At 32.1% G+C, this 27,953-nt stretch overlaps 2 protein-coding genes across 2 annotated transcripts in view; one reads left to right on the forward strand and one right to left on the reverse strand.

Annotated features, from left to right (window-relative positions):
* Nucleotides 1–2,453, reverse strand: part of LOC139515718 (uncharacterized) — a 63,772-nt gene extending 61,319 nt beyond the window's left edge. Inside the window, exon 1 of the mRNA XM_071305382.1 lies at nucleotides 2,330–2,453. Coding sequence (XP_071161483.1) covers nucleotides 2,330–2,392 — 63 coding nt within the window. The 5' untranslated portion in view covers nucleotides 2,393–2,453. The remainder of the gene's footprint in view (nucleotides 1–2,329) is intronic.
* Nucleotides 2,454–2,462: 9 nt separating this feature from the next.
* On the forward strand, nucleotides 2,463–27,493 carry LOC139515717 (uncharacterized). Its single transcript, XM_071305381.1, has 13 exons — nucleotides 2,463–2,639; nucleotides 4,482–4,707; nucleotides 5,221–5,328; nucleotides 6,201–6,305; nucleotides 9,241–9,368; nucleotides 17,331–17,469; nucleotides 18,830–19,006; nucleotides 20,310–20,506; nucleotides 21,247–21,373; nucleotides 21,664–21,957; nucleotides 22,592–22,708; nucleotides 24,439–24,596; nucleotides 25,405–27,493. The coding sequence occupies exons 1-13, from the start codon at nucleotides 2,530–2,532 to the stop codon at nucleotides 25,541–25,543; spliced, it is 2,025 nt and encodes a 674-aa protein (XP_071161482.1). The 5' UTR covers nucleotides 2,463–2,529; the 3' UTR covers nucleotides 25,544–27,493.
* The last annotated feature ends 460 nt before the right edge of the window (nucleotides 27,494–27,953 follow it).

Consider the following 27,953-nt stretch of genomic DNA (forward strand, 5'->3'; position numbering starts at 1 on the left):
ACAGACTACTTACAGAGAAATGTTTTTCATTTCTAACATTTTCCCCTCTAAAGGTAAACAGGTTTGCCTGATTTCTTTGAATTTTTTATTTTTTTTAAAAATTAATTTGGACCTTCTAATGTATCTAATTCAGAATGTCCACCATACCTGTCAAGTGACCAGTATCCTGCAGGTCACACTGGAGAATTTCGACCCAATCCATACCTGAGATGTTTTCAATACCCGCTGGATCGTAAAAAAAACCCTGTTAATACGGAAAATAACCTGTTTTTACCAGGATTCTTTAGCCTTTAGACTGATTTCATAAGTGGATATGCAAATTCACAACATAACTGATAGGTCCAGAATCATTTATAAATTTTATAAAGAAGACAACAAACCTCTGCAACATATTTTTCAAGGATGGAAATTGAATTTTTGGTCTAGGGAAGGGGGGCACTCAGAACCATATGAAATGCCACATTCTTTATGTGCATGTTCCCAGTAAAGAGTCTTTTACTGAGTGGTTGTCATAGGTTGCCATCTTTTTTTGTTGTTGTTTGTTAATATAGGAGATCAGGGTTTCTTATCTACATTAAATGACCTGACAGAACTATTAACATCTAAAACTAGATTATTCGCAGATGATTGTTTACTTTACAGAAAGATATGTAAAGAGGAGGACACCATCTTACTCCAGAAAAACCTAGACAATCTACAGAAATGGAATTACACATGGCTCATGCAATTCAACCCTGACATATGTGAGGTACTACTGCATGTACAAGTAACCAACAAACACAAACCAATTACCACAAACTACACCATACATGAAAAGACATTACAACACAGGCACTTGTCTCAGAAATGTTTTTTCCTATATACCTTAATATAATGTTATATTAAGGAATATAGGAAAAAAAATTTCTGAAACAAGTGCCTGCGTATTACAAGTAGTAAAGAATGCTAAATACCTAGGCCTTATTATCAGCCACAACGTATGGAACTATTATATAGGTACATTTGTACAGTAACCAAGAGAGCCAATAACATCAATTCTTTCTTGAGAAGAACTATCAGCTCCTGATCAAATAAGATCAAGGCACAATGTTATACCACACTAGTTAGACCAATAGACCACTTTTGAGCTCATCCATCACCGGAAAAAAACTTGTCAATTATGAACGCCTTTATGACGTTATTTACAAGATAGAGGAGATCGCCTGTATCTCTGCACTATTAACGTTCTTCAAGCCTCTTAGTGATCGTCATTTTGCAGGATAAACTAGAAATAATGTTTGTTTTGTAAGTACCTAATTACAATATAACCTAATGACAACATGAATGACAGCAGTGCTGATTGTCAATTATAAGAATTTAATTTTCTGAATAAATTAATACGTACAACATAGCATTATGGTTTTCCAACCATTCGCTCAACATTTAAACAGAAGTGACAATGCCCCTAAAGGCACAAATGATGTTCACTCAAACCAGAGTTTTTGACAGAAATGCATCTAACTCGAAAGTTGTCTATTATGGAATATGCTTGTATTACTTGGGACCCAATAACTCAGAAAAACATCAGAGAATTAGAAATGGTGCAGAAAAGAACAGCATGCTTTGTAACTGGAGACTAAAGAACCACCAGTAGTGTAACCGAGATGCTTAAAACCCTGCAATGAAAAATTACAAGAAAGCAGAAAGAGGGTAAAGACCATCATGCTTTATCAGCATAATACAAGATCTTGTTGCAATACCATCCGAGCAATACTTAATACCGAGGGGTGTAGCATTAACAACAAGAGGACATGACACTAGATTCCTACTACCCTACTCGAAAATACAAAACCACATGGAGCAATCATTTTTCCATCTAGAATTCGTTGATCTCTAAATCCTAACAGGTACACTTCATATGGTACGTTTCCTTATTTAATGATGTTCAGATCAAATGTTTCCATAAAGAATGTCATATGAATTCTTCCTATGCATGCTTTACCAATGGATATTGTTACGTCACAATGATTTCCTAAAAGCATGATAACCCTTGAGACGAGGAGTCGAGGATAAACTAATTTTGTACAGAACCTTTTTTGGCTTAAATTGGTACATACACTGAACTCTTTCTTTTGCATATTGACTTTCAGATCTTTTCATGCATTATGATTTATGTGGTCATTCTATTTGAAATCAAATAAAGCTAATTATTAAGTCTGAATTGACTTGACTTGTGTATCCAAAAAATGGGTCAAAATGAGCAATAACCAACTGATTTAGTGATTAGCATTTATCTTTTATATGTCAAACATAATTTGGACTTTGTGAATGTTTTTGTTCAAACACTTACACTAGACAATTGTGAACTGTTCAGGCTTTTCAGAAGAAAGGCTGCAGATCTTTTGGACAGCATGATAATTGAAGTGGTGCATGTCAAAAACTAGGACGAAGAAAGTGAAAGTAGACTGGTTTCCGATTGTAAAGGGCCCAGTGTCAAGGGGAAGTAATCAAGATGGATGCGCCCATGAAAATGAACAAAAATCTTAAAAGATGAATAATCAGACGATTTTGTTGCTACTTTTGCTTTGTTTCATCAGAAATATTGAAAACATTGAGCCAATTTCATCTAAAGTACAATCTGAACGTGTAGAAAAGTTAAGGTGTGAAGATGCAAAATATTTTTTACAATTTTTAATTTATTTATATTTTGGTTTGGTTTATATAAACTAGAATATCCAGTAGAGCAAATATGATGTTGAATATGGTTAACTTATTAATTTAGTTATTGTCTTGAAAGTTTAAATTTATTTCAAGCAAGGCTTAGAAACAGGTAGAAGGTAATTGGTAGAAGGCCATTGACATTGAATCCGGGTCCATTTGCCCTGATTGATGTTTGCTGAACAGAACTAGTACCTGTTCGTCCTAATACCTGTTCGCCCAGGGTCCATTCACCCTGATTCTTATTTTTTTATTGTTGTCTAGACTCTAGTTGCATAATGTTTATCATGTTTATTATTTGAAAAGAAAATATTAAAATTTGTTGTTGAAATTTGCCGAATATTCATGATATTTGTATTGCCGCAACCATTTTATAAGTTTCCCTTTTGATTTACAATGTGTAATTTATCTTTATATTGGTATTTGCTGGGACTATTATACTAATAGTATAATTGTTACAGGTATTTACATGTGTTAAAGCTAAGCAGTTTCAGAATAAAATAATAAATGAACTTGTAAATCCTTTTCATGATTTGCAATTCCGACCGTACATCTTTGTTTTTAATAATGTTAAGTTGACTAGTTTATCATTAATCCATCAAAGACAAGTATTTTAACAATCAGTGAGAAGTACTATGTCATTGAACAAGCTTTTGATGTGTTTTTAGAAATGCCAAGAATATATATACAATATTAATATCTGAATAAGTTATTAAATATGATGCCCTTAATATTGATTATATTTTTTTTAAAGTAGGGCAAACGAACCCAGGGCGAAAGGACCTAGGGCGAACATGTAATTAGGGTGAACGGACCTGATACCATTGACATTGATATTAATATCTGTACTTCAATCTCAAACAAATTATACTTTTGGGCATCTGACATGTACAGAGCATGACAGCTATATCGTACTGTTATAAAGGTCATAATATGGGTGACTTCATGAAAAATAATGATAAAAAATTCTTTGCAAAATGTTCAGTAAGAGTTTTTTTTTTGTGTATGAAGATAAATTTTAATGTACAAATTATCATTTTAAGGAATCGCATTATTTTTTTTCCATTAATATAAATAATGGTAACGACAGACAATAATAACAGATCTCTGATATGTGTCTGACAAAACATGATATGATATTTTGCAGAATGACAATAAAATCTTAACCATTTGACACTATCTGTAGCTGTAAATGACACCTGATGGTAAAGGGCATTCCTACCCTCTGTCATGACTTAGAAAATATGGTTTTGAATGGCTGGTGTACATCTGAAATGAACTAAAATCAATTTTGGATTAAAATCAATTACAGATACATTTTTTTGTACCTCAACCATTGTCAACCTCTTCCCAATTAAAACATTAAATGATAATACATGTTTGAAAAGAACAGAAATACATGTAGAAGGAAAACTCTGTGAAGAGATCCGTAAACAATTACTTGCTTTTGTAACTTTACTTAAAACTGAAGGTTACAGTTTGTGTTAACAGATTTATGATGCAATCCCATACAAGGTTGACCATTTATTATTTCCTTCGTTTGTTGCTCATTAAGGTTGAACTTAGGTGAATTAAAAAAGACATAGAATATTAAATTGATACTACATGTATAAGTCAGAAGAGCATTAGATAAGGAGCAAAGTTTTATATGAAAAGAAAAATGGGTGTTATGGCGCGAAATATTTTACTTGGTATGCTAGGAAATAACGAAGAAGTCGGAAAATCAATCTCAAATTCGTTAACCTGACCTTGGTTCATCCTACAGTCTGTATTTATTTTATCAGATGTGGTTATAACCTTGATACCCTCTGGACAGCTGAGCTTGCCCACTCTCCATTTGCTGCTGGTCCTTTGATATCTGATGTCGATGGCAACGGTAAAGATGAAATAATAGCTGCTCCATTTAGTGAGAGTTTTACTGTACTACAGGGACAGAATGGTCAGATATTACACCATTCATCATGGCCAGCTGTCAACCTTGATAACTCTGTCCATGCCAGTCCTTTACAGGTAGGTCATTAAAAAAATCAAAGGTAACTTTCAGTTATTCAATGATAAATACATTTTCACTTTTTATCACAGTAACTTAATTGTCAGTGTTGCTGTGACAGTGTCCATATATTGCACTTCAATGAAAATATTGACCAAATTGTTAATTATTTCATCAAGCATGTCAAGTCTGTTCAACTGGTCAGTAGTTATAGGTTGACACAAAAAAAAAAAACAAGTCTGATAAAAGAAGCAATTTTCCACACACATGACATAACGTGTAGGTATAACATAAGCTCCAGCTAGATGATCCTCTTCACAGATAAGTGGGATACTTACATTTTGACTTATGTTCATAAAAAAATTTAAGCAGTATTTGGTAAAACCTTTCTAAATTTTATACTATTGATGGACAACAAATAAATATAACATTACATTGTTTTACTTTGTATTTTATTGTTGCACTTTCATTCTTTTTAATACAAAAATACTATCCCTTCTATAAGTTTCATATAATAGATAATCTATTTTCAGTTCGACATTGACCATGATGGAATGTTAGATATAATGTTTACTCTGTCGTCTGGAGAGCTGAGATTTTACTCACCAGATGGCGTGAGGTTAAAGGATAAAACTTATCAGGTATGTCAATTCTGTTATTTTTTATAGCTGGAAATTCTGTGAATTTGTTGACAAACTGAAACATTAAAGAATGGATTTATGGGATGTATAGAATAACTGGCATGTATGGACACTGTTTCCTGAATTTCATGCATGGAATCTTGAAATTGACTGGAAAATTGCAATCTGAGGCAAGTTCTTACGGGAAATTGGTATTTGTAGCAGTGAAGAATCACAGCTTTAATAGCAGCTTTTTGATTGATTATAATAGGCATTCAGCATGCGTTTTATATAAATTTCTACTGTTGAATATATTTTTATAGTGTATTGCTCAAAAGCCAAAATTTTTTTTAAGTTCATTAGATCACATTAATTTTGTGTCAGAAACCTATGCTGTGTCAACTATATAATCACAATCCAAATTCAGTGCTGTATCAAGCTTGAATATTATGTCCATACTTGCCCAAACTGTTCAGGGTTGGACCTCAACGGTCGTATAAAGCTGCGCCCTGAGAAGCATCTGGTTATTTCAAGAAATGAGTTTTGAATAAAAGGCTGTGTCTTGAAGTTTGGTTCGTTAAATGATATTTTTATGGTTGAATTTGTTTTTAATAGGGGAAGCATGACAACAATTTTATTGTAATTACTAGAAATACAGTGTAACTTGCCTAATCCGACAACTGAGTATTCCAACACCCTACTTTAACCGACACTTTTTCATGGTCACGATATATGCATATCCTTGCAGAAAAAAACCTGAGTATTTTTTTGAAGTAAGAATCACTACACAAGCAGATTAAGACACTCTCAAATGGGAAGGTAACCCTTCTCAAATAATGAACATGTATAACCAATATATTGAATTTACATGAAAATTTAATTTCTGGTTTCAGATTGATCCAGTCTATGTTTCCAAAGCTTGGTACCAGTATGAATTGATATTAAATACTCCAGCAATAGATAAATATGCTTTTGTTGAGAAACCAAAAGGAGATGAGGTGAGAGAAAATACAGTTACTATGGCTTCATTTATTTTGGTTGGTAACAATTTTTGTGGATAAAGGAAAAACCTGTATTTTCATGGATATTTGATTCATGGTCTTACAGAACTTTGCATACAAGCCTATAGAAAGGTGTACTTTGTTGAACATTTTGATTTTAGGATCACCTGTAGAGTGGGGCTCACATATTCGTCAGGGACACAATTTCGCCGTTTTATGATTTTGATGTGTAAAAACTTCAAAGGATGGTTGAAATGGAAGAAATATGCCGGTAAATTATATTTTTATAACAAATATGATTATTTATTTAAATGAGACAAAATTTCGGCACTTACCGAAAAGGACCGAAAAACAGACAACAATTTTCAGCCAATTTCCTGAATGAAAAAAACGATTTCAAAGAAGTATTTTTTTTAGTAATTCTTTGACTGATAGCCCTAAATTTCAGTTTTTTTTTTTTTTTAACCCTTTCAGATGTCTGCTTTTCATCTATAATGAAATTGATTTGATAAATATTGTTTAAAGCTGCAGTTATTTGGTTTTAAATAGATGTGTAAAAAACGGCGAATATGTGTCCCCCTTTGACAACTCATCAGGAAATTTCAAACACCCTTTAATCCAACTTTTCAGATGATTTTTCTCAAAACAAGTATGTTTTCAAGCTAAGAATATTTTGCATTTGAAGTTATCTTCATATAGAAATATCAGTATACTTCAAAAACATAAAGACCTGAATATGAACTGAAGAAAACATGGAAAGATATGGCGAAAATGAGCACCCCACTCTACACAAGAAAGCCTGAAAAATTGGTATTCCACAAATAATAATGAATCAACAGTATAAGAGAAAAATGTATTTTAATTATAAAAAAGAAGATGTGGTATGATTGCCAATTAGACATCTCTCCACAAGAGACCAAAATGACACAGAAATTAACAACTATAGCTATTAGGTCACCAAACGGCCTTCAACAATGAGCAAAGCCCATACCGCATAGTCAGCTATAGATAAAAGGCCCTGAAGTGACAATGTAAAACAATTCAAAAGAGAAAACTAACGGCCTTATTTATGTACAAAAAAAGAAAGAAAAACAAATATGTAACACATAAACAAATGACAACCACTGAATTACAGGTTCCTGACTTGGGACAGGCACATACATACAGAATGTGGCAGGGTTAAACATGTTAACAGGATCTGAACTCTCGCCTAACCTTGGAGAGTGGCATAATATACAACATAAGAACAATAATATACAACATAAGAACAAACTATAAAATCTATTTTACAATATGTTGGTAAATGGTCATTTCTGAATTGTTTTTTTTTGTTGTTGTTGAATAAGCTGTTCAAATTTTACAATTGGGACATTAAGTGTTACCCTTGGCCATGTTGGCAATCTGTCTTTGCATCTGTCCCATTTTCATTGATAACACTCTTACTTAAGTTTGCCTTATGCAAATTTGATGAAACTCATACACAATGCCAAGAACCTCAACATGCAGACAGAGTTAGAATTTGTGCAGCAAGTCTTTTATTGTTCTAGAGTAATGACCCTTTTTAACTTTGATAATATGATAAATAAGAAGGCAATGGGCATTTGTGTCCTATGACACTTTCTTCTTTCATTAATCGTTGAAATAAAAATAGCTCTAGTGAAACGGCTTAAGACAACTTTACCTTAGATATCAAAATAAGTAACAGGTTCCAAGAAGCCAAAAATTGGCCACCCCTCTCCATATGTAGCTAGATATATGGTTTATGTTTAGACTACTTTTTCTACTCCAAAATTGCCTAATTTGTTCCCCCTGGTTTTTTTCAAAATCCTGGATTTGCATCTGCTTTCTTCTATAGTGCAGAAATGTTATATAATGGTAAACATTTCCGATACACATTTATGCACAACTTTATGGTTTATTACATGAAGCATTTCATATTATATTTTGGAAGATTAAATAATAAATAGCAGTTAAATAGTGCAAAAAGAAGCCAAATAATAATAAAAAAAAAAACCAGAATGTTAAAATATAGCTTTGAAATTGATGAATTCTGCAACATTTTCAGCTTAAATCTACAAACCTTTTTTCAACGTGTTTTAAAGATACATGCTCATCAAATGTTTTGTCTGCATTAGTTTGCATATTTACAGTACATAAGCATATTTATCCAGAAAAATCAACATATGTATCGTAAAAACTATAATGCTAATGTTTTTTTGAGGAGATGCACATGTACACATGTATTGTTTATTTACAGTTTCAGCATGCAGTCCCGGTTGATGCACATGTACACCCTGTTTTGTTTATTTACAGTTTCAGCATGTATTACCAGTTGATGCAAATGTACACATGTATTATTCATGTACAGTTTCAGCATGAAGTACCAGTAGATGCACACAAATGTACACCTGTTTTGTTTATTTACAGTTTCAGCATGTATTACCAGTTGATGCAAATATAAACATGTATTGTTTATTTACAGTTTCAGCATGCAGTCCCGGTTGATGCACATGTACACCCTGTTTTGTATATTTACAGTTTCAGCATGTATTACCAGTTGATGCACATGTACACATGTATTGTTTATTTACAGTTTCAGCATGTAGTACCAGTAGATGCACATGTACACCTGTTTTGTTTATTTACAGTTTCAACATGTAGTACCAGTAGATGCACATGTACACCTATATTATTTATATACAGTTTCAGCATGTAGTACCAGTAGATGCACATGTACACCTATATTATTTATTTACAGTTTCAGCATGTAGTACCAGTAGCTGCACATGTACACCTTTATTATTTATTTACAGTTTCAGCATGTAGTACCAGTAGAGGAACATGTACACATGTATAGTTTATTTACAGTTTTAGCATGTAGAACCAGTTGAAGCACATGTACAGATGTAATATTGTCATTGTTTATTTACAGTTTCAGCATGTAGTACCAGTAGATGCTCATGTGTTATCGACACCTGTTTTGGTTGACCTCAATAATGACAAGAGAGTAGAAGAACTTGTTATATCAGTTTCTTATTTCTTTGAAGAAGATGACTTTCTGTAAGTAAAGTATTTATTTTATCTTAGTTCAACTTCTGAAGCTAAGGAAAAATTATATAATCCATTTTAATTAAGATTGGAGTTGAATGCACTTGCCATATGCAGCATTTAAAGATACAATATCATGGTTGACAGGCTAGAGATACAGTTAAAAAACTTCTTCAACCAGTGGACCACTAAGGCCTGATAGATTACCAAAAACAGGTGAACAAATGTCATAATAAACTGCTGTTGCCATTTTTTTATCAATGGATATTCTTTATGATTTAGGGGATCTTTTCAATTACTGTCAATTCATTACTGATTGTGATGTTTTTATGAAAGGGACAGTATAAGGTGTGCAATTATAAAAACTTCATATTTTCAATCATATTATCCTTCCAAAAAAAATTTGCAAGGACATTTATTAGATTTTGCAGTTTTGTCAGAGGTCAAAGAGTCACAATGCACACATTGGTTTTTTGAATTTACTATGATAATGAATAACAGTAAAACTGTTTCATCAGCATTACATATATTTTCAGTAATTATGGAAGGTATTGTGCATATCAGTGTGACAGGGTCCCTTGATATTGATTCATTGATCAATATCAAAAGTGAATATAATTATTTCATTCTCCCAGTTATTATTTATACTTTGCAGCAAAAATTTATTGTCATATGATATTAAAAAGAGATATTGAAATATTTGTAAGCATTGAAATGGATCAATAAATTTCATTCAAGAAATAATGCATAAACAAGAGAACCTATTTATGAATAGAATTATTAGTGCCAGATGATTTCATAAAGATATATATGGAAATGATCAAATTACATACTGAAGTGAGGGTAGCAATAGGATATCATGTAGTAGTATTCCTAGCAGTTTTTCAGTCACAATGGAATAATTTGACTAATTTGGCTTCAAAACCAGAATGCAGAATCAAGCTGTTTTATTCATTGAAGATCAATAAAAGAAATTCAATAATAAAATAATGTTGACTTTCACTTTATGACTAAGAAGTTAAGAACCCCTCTGTATGCTTGTTTATTGAGGTGTTGTATAAACGTCTTAAGTAGTATATTTCTTTCTTATTATTGTGTATGATTGGAAGACAGTGACAGTAAAAAATTAAAAAAAGTATTAGTCTTTTTGAAGTATGGCGTATAGACATAGACAACTGAATGTAAGGGCAAGTCGTCTACGTCAATCACCAGTATATTGTGATTTATGTGAATCAAATGGGGTAAATATGTGGAAGTGTCTCGACTGTGATTGTCAACCTGTCATGTGCGATAAATGTAAAGACAATATCCATCCGAAAATTTCTAAGAACCACAGAATTGAAAGAATTAAAGAAGAAGCACAAAAAGACACTTCTGGTTGTTTGAAGTTTCATAACATTAAGTGTGAGGAGCATGAGGGTGTGTTTTGCAGTCATTACTGTAAAGCTTGCAGTAAAGTCATCTGTTCACATTGCATTACTGAAACTAAAACTCATAACAGACATCACATTCTTGTTGATGAAAAAGATTTTGAGGATAAAATGCAGCGTTTTGAAAAAGCACAGAGGAATAAACCTGAGTGGTCGATCGATTTGAATAGAATAAAGAATACGAAAAAAGAGATAGATAACAGTTTGATAATATCAAACAAGATATTTTGAATCATAAAAAAGAATTACAAAGTATGGTTGATAGGTATGCAGATATGCTTAACAAGGAATTGAAAAAACACCAGACATTAATCATGATAGATATTGATATAGAACATAATGAAATTGAAGAGATATTCAATAAAATACAGACTGCTGGTGAGATACTAGGTTCTAAACCTTGTACAACCACTGAAGGAGTTATTTTTTTCTTAGAAAATTTTGATAGTCTTTCTGACTCACTGACAGAAAAAACACCTGTAGGAGGAAAATTGGTCGCCAAAAGGCTTATAAGTTTTCCAGAATTTGTCCCAGGAAAATTTTCATTTCTTAAATTTGGATCCTTGAAAGTTGGTGAAATAACGTCTTTGGATTTGGATGACATGGTAGGATACAGAATACAGAATATATTCTGAATTGTGAGGAGAACTTTTAAACCTGGAAATTATACCTAATCATCATGTTATTTGTCACCTGAATATGTTTTGCAATGGAGCTTGTAGGAACAGTTTTGAAGAAACAAGTGAAGAGGAAGAAATTGATCAAACTTTGTAATCCAAAAGATATCAATTGAAAAAAACAAAATTGAAAGTAACATATAGGAGTGCACAAACAATAGAATTTGTTACGTGAAATTTTGCTTTATATTTCATCTAATAAAAGATAAAAAAAAATAATTGGTGTTGCAGGCTTTTATTGGTTGATTTTGACTCTCCATGAGTTCAATTAAAACAGAAAGTCACCATGGTTCATGGTGTCTATTTGGTCATAGTTTTTGTCTTGTCTGAAACATATATCCCAGCATAGATTAATACCCATATGGGTATTACATCTATGGTCCCAGTATGCGAGACACAGGGATTACAATATGGCAGTGGCAACAGTTGAGGTATCAACCTTTTTTGTAAAGCTTAATAATTTAGAAGCGAGACCTCAATGCCTCATATGTTTGAGTATGAAGATGCCTTATTTATGAAGTTTTTATCTGTCGTATTATTTTCATTTTCATGGTTCAACAACTACATTGTACTTGAAAAATTGTATATTTTTTTGTCAAGCGAAATACTCACTTTTTATAAATTATAAAAGATAATATCATTTGGTATATGGATCCTTTGCAAGGTCTTCATATACATCAGACAGGGTTCATCTGACCTGAACCTAATTTCATGGATAAGAGATCAAGATCATGATTTAAAGTTTCTTGGTCAATCCTTACATCAGATACTTTTTAAAAGTAAAAGGTTTGTTGTTTACACAAAAACTAACAATTTTGGTTAGAAGGTAATGAGGGGTTTTGGGAGCATCTGTTGGAATTTTTTATCCACAATGCTCTTCAACTTTGTACTTGTTTGGCTTCATAAATATTTTGATATGAGCGTCACTGATGAGTCTTATGTTGAGAAAACGCACGTCTGGTGTACTAAATTATAATCTTTGTACCTTTGATAACTATTTACACCACTGGGTCGATGCCACTGCTGGTGGACGTTTCGTCCCAGAGGGTATCACCAGCCCAGTAGTCAACATTTCTGTGTTGACATGAATATCAATAATGTGGTCATTTGTTTGAATTTCCTCTTTACAAAACTTTGAATTTTTCGAAAAACTAAGGATTTTCTTATCCCAGGCATAGATTACCTTAGCCGTATTTGGCACAACTTTTTGGAATTTTTGATCCACAATGCTCTTCAACTTTGTACTTGTTTGGCTTTATAAATATTTTGATATGAGCGTCACTGATGAGTCTTATGTTGACGAAACGCGTGTCTTGTGTACTAAATTATAATCCTGGTACCTTTGATAACTATTAGCACTCAACTTTGCAGTGCTACATGTGCTAACTGTTTACTCTTTAATACATTCATGACTCAAAATATTAATTTGTTTTTTTCATGCAATTAGAAACATTGAATATACCATTTGCTTTATTTTTCAGAATAAACTTTAAAATGTTATATAAGACAATAAAATACTTAAGATTATTTTAATGGCCCATTAAATTTCATTTTAGAATTAAAAGATAATAAGGGAACCTTTTATTGAAAAGAATTGTCAGACTAAAAAACAACAACTTTTAAATGGAAAATGATCAAATTACATATTTAAGTTAGGGGTATCATGTACCATTGCTTGTAACCAGCTCAAAATATATAATTAGTGACATAACTATTATTTGAGCTTAATGAATAAAAGCTTGAAAAATCAGAAAGCAGACTAAAGCTGTTTTATTCATTGAAAATAAAGTATTTATTAAAATTCTCTTTCTCATAAAATTATCTGTTATTAACTTATTATACATTATTGTTGCCTCATACTCTATGGACGACTACCCCTCTTTATATGTAATTATTCAGGTGTGCCTTCAATGTTTTTAGTAGGTTACAATTGTCTTAATTACAAGTTTGTATAACTGAAATGCACTATTTGCTAGTAGAATAAAAACAAGGAATAATAGAAGTTTTTCTTATAAATATGGCATCTGGATATAGTCATTCCCTATACACAGGTATGGCAAATACTGGCAGTCAACATAAAAGTCAGACATCAGTATATTGTGACTTCTGTGAATGTAAAGGGATGTGGAGATGTTTAGACTGTGAATGTCGACCTGTTATGTGTGATAAATGTAAAGATAATATCCATTCAAAAATTGCTAAAAACCATAGAATGGAGAGAATTAAAGAAGTACCATATAAAGACGTGTCTGGTAGTTTGAAGTTTCGTAACATTAAGTGTGAGGAGCATGAGGGTATGTCTTGCAGTCATTACTGTAAAGCTTGCAGTAAAGTCATCTGTTCACATTGCATTACTGAAACTAAAACTCATAACATACATCACATTCTTGTTGATGAAGATGACTTCGATGATAAAAAGGCGAAATTCGAGAAAGCACAGAGGAATATAATTAGGTGGTCCAAAGGTTCAGATAGAATGAAGGGTGAAAAAAAAAAAATTAATGAAAAATTTGAAAATGTCAAACAAGATATTTTTGATCATAAGAAAAATTGGCATAGTATGATTGATAAGTATGCTGATGAGCTTAGCAAGGATTTGAAGAAGCGCCAGAAATTGATCTTGATAGATATTGATATAGAACACAATGAAATTGAAGAGACATTAGAAAAATTACAGACAGCATGTGAAATATTAGGTTCTAAACTCTGTACAACAAGTGAAGGTGTTATCTTTTTCTTGGAAAACTTTGATAGTCTTTCTGAATCATTGACTGAAGAAATACCTAATGAAACCTATATGCCATCAGGAGAAATAGCATTTCCACATTTTGTGCCAGGAGATTTTTCATTACTTAAATTTGGATCCTTGTAATTGGAAATTGATATGTAGTTTTAGCATTTTTGATAAAGAGGAGGATATAAACACTAGCTATATATATAGAGAGAACAAAATCTAAATTGCTAATGGAACATTTTAACATGGAAGGTACTACCCAATCTGTCCTTGTTTTGTCACCCACTATTTGTATTATAAGCTTACAGTAGCATGTAAGAATTAGAACTGTTTTGAAGAAACAAGAGAAGAGTAGGAATTTTTTTCAAACTTTAGATACTTTGTTATCCAAACTATATCAATTGGAAAAATATTTTAAAAGTAACATAGGAGTGCACAGACAGTTACCTTCAAATTTGCTGTATATTATTATGATTAAAGATTTATTAAAAAAAAAGATTGAAGGCTTTTATGGGTTGATTTTAACAATTCATGAGTTGAATGGAACGGAATTTCAGAAGTGTATTGTGTGTATTTGGTCATAGTTTTTGTCTTGCCTGGGACATAAGTCATTGTATGCAAGTCATTGTATGGGAAACATATTAGGCGTTGCCATAAACTAGTTTTGTATAGCTCAATATATTATAAAGATGGAAGACCTGGATGCTAAATACATTTTTGTACGCAGATGTCTTTAAGTGTTTGTGTCATACTATATTCATCATCTTGACCTCATTTTCATGGTTTAACAACTACTTGAAAAACTGCTACATGTATATGATTTTGTCAAGTGAAATATTCATTTATTATTAGTTATAAAAGATAATATAATTTAATATATGGATCCTTAGTAAGGTCTACATCTACATGAGACAGGGTTTATCTGACCTGGACCTCATTACAAGGATCAATGATCAAGATTAAGTGTTTTGGTCAAGTCTTTTCTCAGATACTTTAAGTAATACGTCAACTTTATTTAGTGTATGCCATGATCATAAGGGAAACATATCTGAGTGGCAGGTTTTCATCTGAGATTGACCTTATTTTCATAGTTGATTGGTCAATATTAAGTTTTTTGTGCTTTGGTTTACATTTTGCGTTTCTTAGATACTATATAAGCAATTTAAGAGTAGCTGTAAGGTGTACATGTCTGTCTAGATGGTTTCATCTGACCTTAACCTCATTTCCATGGTTCATTGGTCAATGTTAAGATATGATTGTTTTGTCTGTTTATCAGATATATTAAGCAATATATCAACTACATATATTTGTTGTATGAAATGATTGTAATGTTTACATGTCTGTCTTGCTGGGTTTATCTTTCCTTGACCTCCTTTTCATTTTTCATTGGTCAATTTTAGTTTTAAATGTTTATGTTTGTTTCTCAGTTACTTAAACCAAAACGTCAACTTTATTTTTGATAGGAATGATTGCATGACATGTCATCTTATGGGGTCCATCTGACCTAAACTTTATTTTAAGCTCACCTGGCCCAAATGGCCATGTGAGATTATATGCTAACACTTGGCGACTTTTGTCTGTCTTTGTCATAAACTATTGTAAGAATCTTCAAACTTTAACTGAATGTTTCTTAGGATATCTTGTTATAATTTGTATCAGAAGTTACAATCTAGTAACAAACATGGCCACTGTTGCCAAAATTAAAACATAGAGGTCAATCTAGTTTTTGGCTTATATCTCATAAACTAAAGCAGTTAGAGCAAACTTGAAGGGAATTTAAGTGATGATTAAGTCAAGATCTATCTACTATGAAATTTTCAGGCTAATTAGGGTAAATTAACTCACCATAGATACCAGGATTTAAATTTTGTATTTACGCCAGACGCGCGTTTCGTCTACTAAAAGACTCATCAGTGACGCTTGAATTAAAAAAAAAAAATTAAAAAGGCCAATTACAGTACGAAGTTGCAGAGCATTGAGGACCAACATTCCTAAAATTTTTGCCAAATACAGCTAAGGTAATCTATTTCTGAGGTAGAAAAGCCTTAGTATTTCAAAAATTCAAAAGTTTTGTAAATATGACCATAATAATGATAATTCATGTCAACACAGAAGTGCTGACTACTGGGCTGGTGAGTGGTGATACCCTCAGGAATTAAAACACCACCAGCACTGTCAGAAGTAGTTAATTTTTAGGAAATTTTACATTTTTTTGTTATTAATTTTGCAAATCTTCAGCTAGTACAATCTACAAATAAGTCAGCATAATCAAATTATCAATTAACCCCTAAAGGAGTAATTACCCTTGAAACATAATTTTTTACATTTTTTTGTGCGTCTATTAATTTTTCGAAAAAAAAAATTCTCGTCTGAAACTGATTGGCCAAATACTTGCAAACTTTAACTATGTTTGTTAGGGTATCTTGTTTAGCTAACATGGCCTAATGTGCCAAGTAAACTTTTCTCTTTAATTTGCATCTGTCATCTGTTGTTGTCAACTTTTACAAAAATCTTCTCCTCTAAAACTACTGGGCCAAATTAAGTCAAACTTGGCCACAAACATAACTGGGTGTCTGATTACCCGATCTGCCAACCAACATGGCCTCAATGGCTAAAAATAGAACCTTAGGTTGTTTGTTTGAATTTTGTTGTAAGTTAGTAAGTAAGTAAGTAAATTTTTATTATAGTGACATGTGTAGTAACAATTCAGTAAAGTACAAATATATTACATACACAATAAATACACCCGACCCATTGGGTCTATAAGTCACTTTCAAATCATAAAACGTAATTCTTTTATCACGGATAAAAATCATAATATATAAATACACGCTTTAAATCACAAAAATTATCAGGAAGTCAAGATCTACTAATAAGTTAATTTTTGCTGATATAGTTAAGTAGACTGTGACTCTTTATTGGAGTGATTACCTTCAAATGAGGATTTTTTAAACCTCTTTTGTGTTTTGAGCAAAAATTAAAGAATATAGAGATCAAACGATCAGCAATACAAAATCAACAAAACAGAGTTTTTTGTCATGAATTCTATTCTTGTATATAATGTTGGAGAGTGTCCTTTGTTGAATTTGCTAATAGACAACACTTTATTACATGTTTATTGTTTCAATTTCAGAGCAAAGGGAAGTAATAAAAAAGAACAGTTAAATGGATTGAAGTATGAAGACATTGGCAAGTTTTTATTGTCTGGAATAACAGTGGTCAATTTGACAACTTTAGAGCCATTGTGGACCAAAATATTAGACCTAACACAGGTAAGTTGTTATTATCGTCCTTCCCTATGTCTATATCACCCTGCTCAGTCACTCCATAATTCTGGTATCACAGCTTTGAATCATGAGCAGGCATTATGAGGGACGTCACAATTTCTGAGGAGAAGTTATCAGCAACGACACAATGTCTGAGGAAACTTTATCAAGCTGGCTTTCATCAAGCGTAAAACTGTCTTGGGGAGGTGGAAAAGACCAGTAATAGAATGATAAATAGCTAACCGATAACTGGTCACTTTGTCAACTTTGGAACTATTGTGGACCAAAATAATAAATCTAACAGGTCAAGTTTTATTTTCATTTACAGGATGAACCTGATTAGGTTAGTTTGCAGCCATGGATCTTACTCTGTTGAATTTTAAAAGTGAATATAAACAGTTAAATTTGTAGTTTTTATGTTATTTATCTTTTTATTAGGGCCCCGCCAAAGGCGGGTCGCCCTATAGTGATCAGTCTGTCCGTCCGTCCGTCCGTAACACTTTGTGTCGCTCCATATCTAGAGAACCATTATGATTTCATACTTTATACTTTACATGTTTATTAACCACCACCAGAGGGCGTGTCATGATGTATGTACAACTTCCTACGTCAAAGGTCAAGGTAAAAAAACTTTGGTTTCAGTTGACAACCCTGTGTCCTGTGGTGAAGATCGTGTCCGCTCTATATCTTGAGAACCGTTATGATTTCAAAGTTTATACTTGACATGTATATGAACCAACACCAGAGGGTGTGTCATAATTTATGAACGACTGCCTAGGGCAAAGTTCAAGGTCAAAAACTTTGATTTCAGTTGACAACCCCATGTCCTATGGTAAAGATCGTGTCCGCTCTATATCTTGAGAACCGTTATCATTTCAAAGTTTATACTTGACATGTTTATAAACCAACACCAAAGGGTGTGTCATAATTTATTTACAACTTCCTAGGTCAAAGGTCAAGGTCAAAAACTTTGATTTCAGTTGACAAACCCATGTCTTATGGTAAAGATACAATTTTTTAATGCACATTATTCACAGCGGGGCCCACAGAGATGGCTCCCATCTCAATGATATCTAGTATCTTCTTGTCATGACTTAAAAAGTCCCAATATTAACTAGCACTTGCTAAAAAGTAGTAACAGGCCAGAGTTTAAAAAAAATTGACAATCCAAAAAATGTTATATTACAAAATTTGACTGCTTCACTCTTTAAAGTGCACAGAAAATAACTACCAAATCTAGATGGAAAAAAGTACAAAGTTAATGCCAATAAAAAATATTGTAATGCATTGAGATCTTGTTAAACGGTTCTCTCTTGTCTTTGTATTAGTATTGTTTGTTAGTAAATGAGTTTCTTTTTCTATTCAGATTACAGCTGAGTTTCCTGCGTACAATTTATTCACTCCCACTGTGGTAGATATCCAGGGAGATTTCAGTCCTTTAGAGATCGTTCTGGGAACGTCAGCTGGTAATCTCTATATATTAGACCATACTGGACAAGTTAAAGATGGATGGCCTAAGTCATCTGGGTCTATACATGGACAGGTTAGACAAGTTAGATATATTAATACTTCACCAAATAAACAGAAATGCACTTTTTCTGAATATCAACATGGGCTTAACTCTTTCCTCCATAATGACGCCTTTTGACGCCACCCCCTTTACTCCATAATGACGCCTTTTGAAGCCTGTGTAGTACCTCAGCTGAAACACTTTTACAAGGAAATGTCTCAATCAGACTTAATTAAATTTGAATCCAATATGAAACCAATATGAAAAGGATATTCATAAAATTATCTGACTTAAATTTATTTGATGAAATATTTGTTTTCCCCAATGCATTAATACTTTAAACCTTATGATTATTATTTTAATGAAAAAATCCTATGCGAATCAAGTATGTGAAGAAAAAAAATCCATGGAGGAAAGGGTTAAGGGAAATAACTCTGAATAACCTGACTTGACCAAAAACCATGGAGTCACTATTTAAATAAGAACATTTGTTTACTCTGTGGAGATATTAAAAAAGAAATCTATATTCAATGTTAGGATGAGGTAAATTATAAATAACTATATTTGATCTGTTAGCATGCACAATGTTGGAGTCCTAAAAATATTCTGTTTCTTGTATGTATAAGGTGCAAAATCTACCTATTAGAGATATTTATAACTTATTCTTATCCTGATTATGCATTAAAAATGTACCACTGAACATATGCAAACTACAATAATTCAAAAAATTAAAATTAAAGAATTCTGACATGTTGTTATTTTTTTGAGTAAACAACAAGCTTACAATATATGTTCACCAAAATAAAGGTCATCAAATACTGGGTATCCTTAAAAATAACGGCTTACACTAACCATATGGTCCCTACTGACCTTAAGTATTGGAAACGGGTGAATAATTAAGATCAAGCTTTAGCATCAAACTTATTTCGCTAATTGACAATCTCTAAGGAGATTTTGTAATGACTCCTTGACTGTTCAGTCGTCCTTTTATCTTAATTTTTGTTGAAATACATGTTAAATGAGAAGAGAATATTAAAAGACATCTTTCCAGAACAACCACTAAATGCAGTTATATGGGGACTATCGAGAGAAAAAAATAAGACACATGAAATGCAATACATATACTAGTTGGAATATTAATGTATGAAAGTCTTGAGAAGTCAAAAATAGTGTTATTCTGTAATGCACAGGATCATAAAAAGCTTTACTACAGCTCTTTTAAAACAGTAACAAGATTAAAAAAGAATGAAAAATGAAATGGCTAAATAGTTAAAGACTATAATTTAATGTTGAATTCATGAAAATTTGTGGTTATTATTAACAATTTGATTTTCAGATAACTGTAGCTGACCTAAATGGTGATGATATCCTAGACATCATTGCCATAGATACAAGTGGAGATGTCGTCTGCTATAACTCGGATGGTAAAACTCAATGGGAGATACAGATCACAGGGACATCTACGGCTGGTAGTCGACTGTATGATGTCAACAGTGATAATGTGTTAGATGTCATTATTACAACAAATGTTGGGTATGTAATGTATTTTAGGGGCGGATCCAGCCATTTCCAAAAAGGGGTTGGGTGTCCAAATTCCCGCTAAATATGTCACTGTATTTCTATTGAACTTTCCAGAACTTTTTATGCCCCACCTACGATAGTAGAGGGGCATTATGTTTTCTGGTCTGTGCATCCATCCGTCTGTCCGTTCGTCCGTCCGTCTGTTCGTTCGTCCGTCCGTCTGTCCTGTTTCAGGTTAAAGTTTTTGGTCAAGGTAGTTTTTGATGAAGTTTAAGTCCAATCGACTTCAAACTTAGTACACATGTCCCCTATGATATGATCTTTCTAATTTTAATGCCAAATTAGAGTTTTTACCCCAATTTCACGGTCCACTGAACATGGAAAATGATAGTGCGAGTGGGGCATTCGTGTACTGAGGACACATTCTTGTTATATTGAGAAATCATCCTATGAATGGTTCTATGCTAATTTAAACATTTATATAAATGGATATCTTACAGTAGATTCATTATTACTCATGGGATATTTATATAAATGGATTTTGTTGGTATAGGTGAACCTCAAATTTGAATGTTTAACTAAGTATAAATTTTCAATAAGCTTGTACACTGATATTGTCAAAATAAGTTAATAAAATATCTGTGAAAATACATTTTTTCCCCGAAATCCATGAAAATTGGTATCCATCAAAATAAATTTATCTACAGTAGCATAATATTATGTTATTTATTATATTTTCATATATGTTTCAGTGATATTTTTGCATTAGATGGCATGAATGGTCAGATATTACCGAACTGGCCAGTAAAGTTAGGAAAGAAGATATCATCCAATGTTCTTATTACAAAGATCTCAACAGCACATTCAACACCTGATATGGTATGGTCATTTATTTTACTGGGTACATGAACATTGAAAATTCATTTAGTCCAGAATATTTTTCTTACCTTAAGATATATTTTTTTCACACTCTGTAACATTTTGATTCTCTCCAACCCATCAAATTTTGGATAATTTGGAATGCTGCCAATCAATCATGCTTTAAATAGGAAGAGGGAATGGTGTAATGTTTAATGGTGAAAGTGAGGCTTACACCATTCAACGACTGTACTCAGAAATTTCTTAAAACTTAAACTGTTGATTAACTATTTTATCTATTGACATTTCAGTTAGTTTTAACAGACGATGGATATCTACATGTTATCTCAATGGACCTCAAATGTAAAACTAAATTCACACTAGGGGAGACAACTCTGGTCCAGTTGTTGGCTCATGACCTTGTGAAAGGGTCAGAGGGATTGGAGATATTAGTTGCCACTAACGATGGAGCATTGATATGTTTAGGAAGCTCTCAGGAAACAACAGATATATTTATTGATGAAGAAAAAGATAAAGAAATATTAAAATTCAGTTTACAAAGTGAAACAAAAAGTCCTAATGATTTTATATATGGAAGTATAAAGGTATGTGTTGTTGAAAATTTATTTCTCTATGTTGGACTTTAAAAGGAAAGTTAACTTACAGTTATAACAGGAGAATATTTGCTTGATACTTGTTATTGGTCTAATATGTTATATAAGTAACCTAAAATCACTAAAGAACTGAAAATCTGAAAATATATACCTTTATCTTTAAACAAAAGCAATGGTCATTAAAGAAGGCAAGACTTTTCAATAAATATTAATGGGAGATAATTCATTCTTATTTGTTGAAGTTAGCATCAATATTGTGCATTAATTCATTTCATCTAATTTTTTTATTTTATTTTATAAGAGTCCACATTATCTCCATGTTTTTCAATAAGTGAACTTTTGTCTATATGGTTATGGCTCTAGACACTTTTGAATTTTTTTTTATTTTTTGTAATTTTCCGTTATATGCAATGCCTAATGATTTATCCAGGGTTTTAAAAATGATGAATTTGATATTTTTCATTCCATGTTTTGATCGTTTAAACCAATACATTCATGAAAACAACAGCAAGCACTTTTGTTAATGCTGTAACTCTGTCATTCATCACTTTTTCTGCTTGATAGATAGATAGAAAAGCAAATGCATCACCTCTATTTTGAAGATCTCAGTTTATTTATTTTTCAGCCTAATCTTTACATCACACAATACAGTCGAATAGAAGAAGAGGTCACAGGGTCAGAATTCTACTTAGAATATGCTATTAGTGATATGTCAAAGAAGGCAGGTCCATATGAAATCAGGGTAAGTCATTTTGAGATATAGACTATTCCATTTAAATGTACGAGGGAGGGTGGGACAGAAAGTTTTATTTTTGGAAATGGGTAGTGGGTCATTTGTAGCACTTTATCCATAAATTGTAACAAAAAATACTTAGAGAAAGTATGTTGGTTACTGGGGATTTTAAAAGACCTGCATCCATTTTAACAATCTAATTAAAATTAGTTATCCACACTTGCTGCTGTTTGGTTGTTTATATGTCAAGTGTGGGAGTTCTAACTACAACCAGCTTGAGGGTCACACAAGACATAAAAATAACCGAAAGGAATTGAGGAGCAAGTGTGAAGAACTAATTTTAATTAGATTGACATTTTAATGGAATAACCTTTAGAACATTATAGAATGTCACTCACATGATATGTTATCTATAGAATCTAATATCAGCCAGATAATCTAAAAAGGAAGGCTATTTGAGTTTAAATTGTTATGGATGGTTAATCTACATAAAACTTATCAGTGGTGCTCAAATCAAAACAGCTGTAAGCCAAGTCAAATGTTAAGTTGAAAAGCATGTGAAAAATAATTCTGGACAGTTGTGTCAAAAACAGCCGGGCTATATATGCCTGGGGTGGAAAAAAACCTTAGTGCTTTGAATATTTTAGTACAGTTAACTCTCGTTGTCTCGAACTCGGTTGACTCGAAATTTCGGATGAGTCGAAGTTTTCACGTGGTCCCGAACTTTATTCCATACAAAATATGTAATTTGACTCCTGATGAGTCGAAATTGGATGAGTCGAAAATTCGGTTGAGTCGAACTAAATTTACGGTCCCAAGGTTAACAAAAGCATTCAAAATTCATTTTTTATCTCGAACTAATACACATATGTCAAAACATGACCTCCGGGATTTAAATGGATTGAAGAGTTAATCTGACAATACACGTGTAATTAAATTTCCGGTCACTGACCACTGTATTGATTTATGACATGCTATTTCCATGAGTGTTTACCTAAGATGATCTTTTATAGAATTTTTATAAATAATTAGTGATACATTGTTAATGTTCATGAAAAGTATTTAAATTGTTTACAAAACAATTAATTTGTGATTTACACTAATGAGCTTGGGTGTGTATAAAGTGAGGATTATGGCTTCCGTTGATGATCACCTAAAAACTACTCAAACGGCGTCTTTAATCTTGTTATATATTCTTTTGAAAAGAAAGAGTGGGATAAAACAAAATAAATAGCAATCAAAATTTTCTTAAAGCTCTTGTATCCGAGAATAAACAATTTTGTCAGCTATTAGCGACCTGAATTACGAAACTGTCTGTCGATTGGAAATTACTCTCTTGGAAAAGCCATAGGATTTTTTTTTTAATTGAAACAATTGAATAAGTAAAAATAAAAGTCATTATAATAATAAAAGACTGTGACATACAAATACATCGATCTGATACTAGAATATCGACCCCCTTGCCATATTCACACGGATTTATTTTAGCTTTACCAAGCTAAGCGAGAGTTGTGTCCCTTAGATTGTTGAACTTCCGGTGTTCGTTTGAGTCGAACTACGTGTATCTCGAAATATTTCTCTGGTCCGGCTGACTTCGACATAACGAGAGTCGACTGTATTTGATGAAACAGTAAAGTTTAGAAAACATATCAAATATATTTCATATCAAAACTATAAGTCTGTATTCAAATTATGTTGGATAAATATGATCAAGTTTAAAGTGTGTGGAACTGTTTCAGGTTTATTTTGGATTTCATCTGTTACAAAACACAAGCCACGCTGGACCAGGGGTTTACAGTATAAAAGTTCCTGCCTTTGATGAACCCAGTCATGGACATATAATTGTTGTGATGAGGAATAAACATGGTTTGATTGTTACAGACTCTTATACAATTAGGTAAGCAGGTAGCAACAAACATGGATGCTATGGTTATACATGTACCGTAGTTCCATTGCAAAAGGTTAAACGAAAAAATAGAAAACAATAAGTAGAGCTAATAAGCCTATACTCTTATTGGTACATGTATATATAATTTTCAAAGTCTAAGTTTTGCCATGGGGAAAATCTCAAAATAAGTGGTTGACAAAACCCAAAGCAAATGAACAGCTTGCATACAATTATAAAGCAGAATTAAAAAAAATAAAGCTTAACATATAACCTCCCATGAAAATCAAAGTAACTCCTACCATAATCCTGGATTTTGTCCGATGTTTCTGAAAGGAAATGTTTAAATCCTTACTTTACTTGCGACACCTTTTGTTTTTTCCTGTTTTCTAAACCATTTTAGAAGTTGTCTTAAACATGTAGTAATAAGAAGATTTGGTATGTGTGCCAACAAGACAACTCTCCATCCAAATCACAATGTGTAAAAAGTAAACATTTATAGGTTGAAGTACTGCCTTCAACAAGAAGCCTTGGCTTGCACCAAACAGCAAGCTATAAAGAGTCCAAAAATGAATAGTGCCCAACAAGTCAAACAGAAAAAGCTTGGAAACAATTGAAACTTCTATTCTCCCAGTGGTGACAATAAGAAACACAGTTATGTTTCTTGCTATACATACCACATCTGTTTTATATTTATAAAAAGAATAACGGAAGGGAAGCTTTATATAGAGGGCACTGCAATACTTGATTTTGTTAATTTCGAATTATTGCTTTGTTTTGTTTTACTTACATTTCATTGTTTTTGTTGTTATATTTTCAGATTTAATCGTTTAATCATGGAAGACTTACAGTGGTTATTAGTGACACCATTTATAGCAATGTTGATTATTTTATTAGTTTTACATGGATTTCCAATGAAAGACTTATTACCATATACACATCAATCCAAAACCAGATAGCACATGGCTTTTAATAGGTTAATTTTATAATTTATGTACAATTCTATCCAATGAAAGGTTGTATTAGAAAATATATATTAAAGTGTTATAGAGGTACATTGACAGTATGAACAACTGACATCTTTTCATATACTAATGTGAAAGCAGATAGAATAGACTTTACAATCTGAACTAATATTTGGGAAAAGTTTAACAATGTTTCTGAGACTGAAGTGTTAACATTTTGCTGTAAAAGAGAAAGAAGTATTTGTTCTTTGAAGGTTTTCAATTTACTAAAGTTCTTTCTTAATATTGATCAATAAAATAACCTGGATCATACTCTTAATTTACTGATACTGTGCTTTGTTTTTTGGCCATTTTAGTTGCTTTAAGTGCTTTATTTATTTAATCATTGTGTATTTTATGCCAGACTGACAAAGAATTTGAGTTCTAGAAAAAGCAATCAATGATTCATCTTTTACAAGAACATGCTTTGTCTTACATAAAACTACCTAAAACTTTTTGTGCCATTTATTATCTTTTAAATATTATATACTTCTTTGTCATATTTTGTATAGCCTAATATATTTTGACTTTTGTAAGTTTAAAACTTGAGACTGAGATATTGTAAATTTTCAAGTTTTCTTGTTTTGTCAATACATATATGATTGAATTTTATCATGTTTATATAGAGTCTAAATTCCAAATGTTGCTGTAATAATTATTTAAGATACAAACAATAGTTACATAGTACACGGATGCCCCACTCCCACTATCATTTTCGATGTTCATTGGACTGTGAAATTGGGGTCAAACTCTAATTTGGATTTAAAATTAGAAAGATCATATCATAGGGAACATGTGTACTAAGTTTCCAGTTGATGTGACTTCAACTTCATCAAAAACTACCTTGACCAAAAACTTTAATTAAAACTTTAACCTGAACTTTGCACTATCATTTTCTGTAGACCGTGAAATTGGGATCAAAACTTTAATTTGGCATTAAATTAGAAAAATGTTTTTTTGAGGAACATTTGTACTAAGTTATAAGTTGATTGGACTTAACTTCATCAAAAACTACCTTGACCAAAAACTTAAACCTGAAGCGGGACAGACTGACAGACAAACGAACCGACGCACATACCAAAAAACATAATGCCCCTCTACTATCGTAGGTGGGGCATAAAAAAATCATATTTTACACATAAGGTTGATGATTTGATTCCATGATGTAAACACTACCAGTATTTGTTTTAATGCGATGACTAGGATATATATCACTGGCTGTTACTGTCTCGTAATGTTCTTTAGAAACTAGATACATTGCTATAAGTTTTCAGAATTCAAACATATCTCTGATCAGTCAATTCCTTTTTAGCTGATTTTGTTGTTTGTTCTATTTTGCTGTTTCACCAGTCCCAGGTTAGGGAAAGAGTTTAGAGCAAACAAACATATTGTCACAATTTATTTAACCCCACCATATTCTTTATGTGCCTTTGTATGCCAGGAGTATGTATTCCAGTGGTTGTCAGAGTAGTCATCTGTTGTTATAGTAATTAAATTTATATTTAGACCATAGTTTTCTCTTTTGAACATTTTACACATTTTGTTATAATACTGGAGCCTCCTTTTAGCTATCTATAGTATAGAGTTTTGCTTATAGTTAATGACTATACTGTAACATGCAGTTGTTTTAAACATCCTTTGTATTTGGTGGATAGTTGTCTCTAAGTAATACCACATCTCATATTTTTGTACTATTGTATTAACAACTTGTTGAATCTCTATGCAATTGACCATTTTTTATTTTTCATATTACTGACTTTTGACTTTTGACTCCCAGTTCTGTGGTAGGTCATCCTGGTACTCTGTCAATTAGGAGCAACCAAACAAAGTAAAATCAAATATATAATCTGTGCAATTTTGAGGGAAATTTACTATTGTCCAATGATTTAATCATATACAGAAAAATTTAAACGATTAAAATCTTTAATTTACTTATTTATATTGCTCTTGCTTAACCAAGTAACAAGATGTCCTACCACAGAAAAGGTAACTTGTTGAAAAAATATTAATTCCGGAGTCGATAGTTGGTAAAATGAAAATGGACTATTGAAAGCTGACTATATGTTTCAAAAGCCAGCTGAATATTGAAGAGCATGAATAGACCTTTAAATGTTTTACTTATAACTTTTTGTTACTTTATGTTGTTGGGTGATAGTTTCGTTGTCATTTAACTCACATCAAAAACTACCTTGATAAAAAACTTTAACCTGAAGCGGGACAGACGGACAGACAAACGAACAGACAATTAAACAGACGGACGAACGGACGCACAGACCAGAAAACATAATGCCCCTCCACTATTGTAGGTGGGGCCTAAAAAATCATAATATTTTACACATAAGGGTGATGATTTGATTCGTTGATG

This window comes from Mytilus edulis, chromosome 3 (assembly GCF_963676685.1).
Source record: "Mytilus edulis chromosome 3, xbMytEdul2.2, whole genome shotgun sequence".
NCBI classification, from domain to species: Eukaryota; Metazoa; Mollusca; class Bivalvia; order Mytilida; family Mytilidae; genus Mytilus; species Mytilus edulis.